The sequence below is a fragment of the Malurus melanocephalus genome, unplaced genomic scaffold, assembly GCF_030028575.1.
Source record: "Malurus melanocephalus ecotype Western Australia unplaced genomic scaffold, MMel_1.1 scaffold_478, whole genome shotgun sequence".
Classification (NCBI taxonomy): domain Eukaryota; kingdom Metazoa; phylum Chordata; class Aves; order Passeriformes; family Maluridae; genus Malurus; species Malurus melanocephalus.
Window position 1 is genome coordinate 436,288 of NW_026623710.1, and position 5,716 is coordinate 442,003.

The 5,716-nt window shown below is 41.5% G+C and overlaps 1 protein-coding gene across 1 annotated transcript in view; it reads right to left on the reverse strand.

Annotated features, from left to right (window-relative positions):
- PCLO (piccolo presynaptic cytomatrix protein) overlaps positions 1-5,587 on the reverse strand; it is a 316,269-nt gene extending 310,682 nt beyond the window's left edge. Inside the window, exon 1 of the mRNA XM_057380904.1 lies at positions 5,339-5,587. Coding sequence (XP_057236887.1) covers positions 5,339-5,580 — 242 coding nt within the window. The 5' untranslated portion in view covers positions 5,581-5,587. The remainder of the gene's footprint in view (positions 1-5,338) is intronic.
- Between the last annotated feature and the right edge of the window lie 129 nt (positions 5,588-5,716).

A 5,716-nucleotide genomic window follows, 5' to 3' on the forward strand; every position in this document is an offset into this window, starting at 1 on the left:
AAAAAAAAAAAAAAAAAAAAAAAAAAAAAAAAAAAAAAAAGTATTGGTAAAAATCCTTAAAACAATGTTTTGCTATATGTTCATACAGGAGAAAATGAAACTAAGAATGTCAGAACCAAAATCAAGAACTTGGCTTCATATGTGGCACAGTATCCTACTTATTGCTATGTTGGTTGTAACTGGGGAAAATAATATTGTATTTTGTGCTAATGCTCAGTGAGGTAATAAATTATTCTATTCAGTGYTATCACTGAGTTTTCGCTGGAAGATACAGTGTTCTCTTCAGTGTCACAGAAATGTTGCAAATATAAAATTCTCACTTTTCACTTTGAGAGAACCAGTCAACTCTGATCTCAGTTTTCCAGACATGAYATTTCTTCTTAGGTAATCATGAGCAAAATAAACAGTCACTTATTACATTTAACTGGCCTTTCTTGACTAGTMAATAAATAAATAAATGCACAATGTTCTTTATGAGTTTTGTCAGAAGTCTGCAGAACTATCTACAGTAACCACATGAAAAATATATTTTACATTGTTAAGGTCACCATGAGTTTACCAGCATTTCTGACTAATATCTAGTTTCCATTACATGGCTGGCAATGAAAATACAAAAAGACAAAGCTAAGTAATAGACATTTCTCTGTGTGCAATTCTCTCAATATGGGATTCTCATAATCTTGTATCTGACTTTTTCTGTTAATTAAAAATTTCCACAAGTAATATTTGTTAAGGAAAACTATTTCCAGTCTTCCCTAATTCCATTTATCCTTTCCCATTCTTGTGTACGTATTGACCACAATACTTGGGAGTTTATGACCTCAATGTGTAACCCACTGAAGTGAGTAGGTGTTTTCCCACTGGTGTGAGTGAACATTGATAAACTCATAAAGAGGATAATCATTGGAAAAGCCCAATGATAATCTAATTCTTCTAAACATTGGGCATTTTTGCTTGTTAAAAGAGCAATTTTATACTCTCATTAGCAACAAGGTAAGTCTACCTGCAGTTCTATTTCTTGTAATTTAGATAAGCACTCTAGGTTTGTTTGAAGAGGCACTGCTCACCATATGAGAACATCTCAACTAGTCTATTAGCAGCAGTCTGGTACACTTTCAGCATTCATGTTTGCAAATGTTCAAATTCATGGAAGGCTTCATTCAACAATGATAAGAGTGAAAAGGTGGGGGGAGAGGGGTGGAATCCACAGTATTACTGAAATTCTGGAAATACTGAAATTCTGGTCTGGAAATAGAGTCCCACACCCAAACCTCACAGTGTGAAGGTCGAATAGAGAGGGGACAGAAAAAAAGACCCAAACAAAAAATGAAACAAACAAACAAACAAAGAAACAAAGAACCAAACAAACAAAAAAACAAAATCCAAATGCTTTTAGAAATTTAACTTGGACATTAGCAAGTATCTGAGACTCCCTACTGGAAAGGAATTTTGCTCCAGCTTGCATTTTTATCAAATAATGTGTTCTATAAATTTCCACCTGATCAGATATCAGGAYCTGAAACGAGATTAAAACCCATGAATGGTGGAAATAAACTCAGGTGATTCTCTTCAAGGCTGCTGGTGTATTCTGAAGATCTTACTTGTCTTACCTCTGCACATAACAATGTTTCTAAGCAATGGAGACAGAGGGTGGTTAACTAGTGGAAGAAAGAGTCTTGAAAAGACAAGTTTCTTGAGAAATGTTACTTCTGTCAAAAGTCAGGACTTGCTCCATTTAGTTTGAGGTACCTGAGAGCTGAAGCCTTCTTTTCTACAACCATTTTGCAACCAGCAGACCGATGCTGAAAAATTTTAATTGAACTGGAGAATCAGAATCCTCAAAGTAAATCTTGTAATTATTTGACAAGAATTTTCTAACTTTCAAAACTTTTGAATCATGAAAAACATAATTGTTTTAAAGCCTTCAAACCAGAGCCAACAAACAAAATAATTCACTTCTCCCTCACATGATGCTTTTCTTTGTGCTGTTGTTTYCCCTCACTTCAATCTTTATTCATGTCACTCAACTCTATTCATTTATATATTATAGCCAAATCAAAGCTTACTTTGGAGTAAGCAGAGATTTAACAAAAAGATTATTGGTCTAGTTCTTGAATTCCAAAACTATGAACACCTATTAAGAAGGCATGCCTTTTCCCCATTAATCAGTATAAATAGTTTCAAAGACAAATGAAGTAACAATGTAACTCAAAGATAGGTATATCTTTTCATATTTACAGCCAAGATATGTATGAACTTACACATACCCCAGTGGCTTTTTTTTGTCAATAGAATGATGACACTAAAAATACATATATTTCTTCTGAAAAATACACCATAAATATACTTCAGAAGAGAGACACTCAGCAAGACTTCTTATCATTTCCTAACAAGATTGTTTTTTATTGATATCTATTGTGACCAACTTAATCAACAAAAAAAGCAAACAAAAAAAAATAATCCAAAAACCCAAGTACCATATTGGATACTTAGGTTACACGGCCATATATTCAGTTGGTCATCTAATCCTTTCAGATATAAAACAATTCTTCAGCAAGTGGCACAGKTACAGGATCATTTGATGAAGCTATGAGAAATGGAACTTCCTTGCAAATTGACTGAGCTTGTTTCAGATAAATTTCCCAACAATTAAATTTTCTGAAGACAGGTCATTGAAATAGGATAGAAAGATTTCCACGGATCCTAAACATCTGACTGGAACCTCAAGAATAAAACGTTCAAAAAACTCACATAAAACAAATTAGAAGGTACATCTGAATAAGGCAGTTAAGTTTARGTGCTCTAGATCTAAACACTTATATCAAAATTCACAAGATTTAAAAGCTCAAAGCCTACAGAATTCTAGCAGGTATAGCATTYATTTTAAGGTGGTAAAGGTGCAACTATATTACCTGGCACATATATTACTCATTAWTAAAAAGTCTGTATTTGTAAAAATTTTTACTCCAGGATACCATCAATCATGAGTAATTTGTACACTTGAAGACTAGGGTTACTTTGGGAGCAGGAATGAAATAATTTAGAATAGGAAATAATTATTCGTCTCTAACATTATAATGGAAGTCACAAAGAAAAATTCCAGTTAATATGTTAAAAACAAACAGGCACTACAATAAGGACACTGCTATAACACAAAGCTTTATGAATCAAAAGCCAGAATTCCTCTTTTGATCACACTTAACAAATGAACTGGGAAAAAAAAAAAAAAAAAAAAAAAAAAAAAAAAAAAAAAAAAAAAAAAAAAAAAAAAAAAAAAAAGAAAATGCTAGTTTCAGTTTTAGTTTGAAAGAGGGTGATCCTTAATCGTTAGGAGAGTCTTACTCCAAGGGTTTTGTTTGTATCAGGTTCTTGATAATTAACCCTACCATTCTTGGTAGATCTCAATAGCAAAGAGAAATGGGCAAGAGGAGCAAATAAAGCCACAAACCAAGAGACAAGTAGTAACTTAAAAACAGTGGGACAGGCATGAAGATACTATGATTGGAATTGCTATAATAGTCAAAGCTGACATTCTGACGTAAGGAAAAGGCTGTAATTCACAAATTTAGAGTGCCTTCACTGTAAATAGAGACTTGAAGTATGGTATGTTAACAAGATCAACGTAGCTTCTGATATAAATATGTTTGTAGGAAAGCAGCCATTTATAAATGCAGAGATATTCACACTGCAGAGTTCAACCTATTCTAAAGTCTTCCAAGAACATTTTGCAAGAATATTAGCATGGGAAAAAAAAAGAAGTTTCAAAGTACTTGTGTCACAGACAATTATACAAAAGGGAATTTTAAGCTTAATTGGAACTTAAGAATATTTCTTTTCATCATTAGCATCTATGGAAGCTGGGCAGAGACCTAAATTGAATGGAAAATTTTATTTTACACATTGTGATAATGCCCGATCAATAATTAAGCAAGACATGAAATAGGAAGATTTGACTTCCAGTTTTAAAAAATGGAGACCATCATCTCAGATATAATATCAATKACTCCAGTAATTTGCCCAAGAATTAATTTAATCCCACCATCTTTGTCTCTCTTCTAGGATTCACTTATATAAACCTGATATTATATAAACTGAATATGCATTTATGTGGGGTGAGGTCAATGCACCGTGAAACAGTTAATCAAGGAGGCTCCTTTCAGCTTCCTCCTTCAAGAGAAACAACACGCCCAGCCCCGGAGTCGAAGAGCAACAGAGGCTCCGGCCTTGGATGGCGGGCCGGGAAGGGCTGGGGGTTCAGAACCGCGGACAGAGACAAGAGGCCGGGCAGGGCTGGGGTTCAGAACCACGGACAGAGACATGGGGCCGGGCAGGGCTGGGGGTTCAGAACCGCGGACAGAGACACGGGGCCGGGCAGGGCTGGGGGTTCAGAACCGCGGNCGGGGCCGGGCAGGGCTGGGGGTTCAGAACCGCGGACAGAGACACGGGGCCGGGCAGGGCTGGGGGTTCAGAACCATGGACAGAGACACGGGGCCGGAGGATGATCGCTGCTTCAGGACCGCGGACAGCGGCAGCCCAGAGGAGCCGGGCGGGGGAGCGGGCTTGTTGCACGTCGGGCTGTGAATTCGCTGAGGGGCAGAGAAACAACGGGGAAGGAAATTACCCCAGCCTTCGCAGAGGCACAATGAGGTAAAGCCACGGCTATCCGGAGCACTTAATGCCGTGGCAATCAATGGAATGTATTATTTGGCCTCTCCCCTTCCAATAAAAATGGAAAAAATATCCAAAATAAGGGAGAAAAAAATAGACTGAAACGGACCTCCTCAATCCATGACTATTTAATGAAGCCAAATGATAGTTGTAGAGGTTGAGAACTGGCAGAGTAACAGCTAGCAAATGTACTATGCTCAACAGCTTGGGAAGATTCAACAAGATTCTCTCTCCAGACGCTTGCAGAATCCATCCGCCCCGGGGGAGAGCTTCCCTGGCTACTACCAGAGCAGTGGGGCATCCAGCCTCGTAAAGCACGCACCCGCACACAGAAAACCAGAAAGGTGTCTGCACATCTCTCCCCGCCCCAGACACAGAAATTGCCCATGCTCCAGATCAGTGCAAGGGAGGAAAGGAGGGCGCAGCCCACGGAACCGGGGACCGCGGTTATTGTCAGAGACCACTCTAGTGGGAAAAGCCAGAGGGTGCAGGCTCCGTCCTGSTGCCCGCGCCCGTGCAGCCACCCCTTCCCTCCCTCTGCCAGCAAAATGGAACGCCGGCTCCGGGTGCAGCGGGCCCGGATCGTATTGCGACTCGCCCCCCGCCCCACCGCGAGGAGACGGAGAAGGGGGAAGGGAGGAGCGGGAGAAGGGAGATTTTCCGTGCATGCCTTTGCATGGGAGGCGGCTCCGCGCCGGCGAGGTTCCCTCTGGGCAGCCCCTGCGCCCTTGACATGACAGCGGCGATCTGCCTCCTCTCCTCCTCGCTCAGCTGGCTCAGGTCCGCCTCCACCCCGGCCGGGACCAGGCGCTGCAAGGGGGCCGCGGGGCCGCCGCCATCCCCGGCTGCCGCCGCCCCTTCGGGGAAGGCGCCCATCCCTTCGCCTCCTTCCAGGCTCGCCTCGTTGCCCATGGCCGCCSCGGCTCGCCGCCTCTCCCGTCGGGCGCAGACCGGGCTGGGGGGCGGCTCGCAGCCCCGCTCCCCCGCGGGCGCTCAGGGCTCCGCGGCCGCCACCACGGCCCCGGAGCGGCGGCAGCGCCGGGGCCGG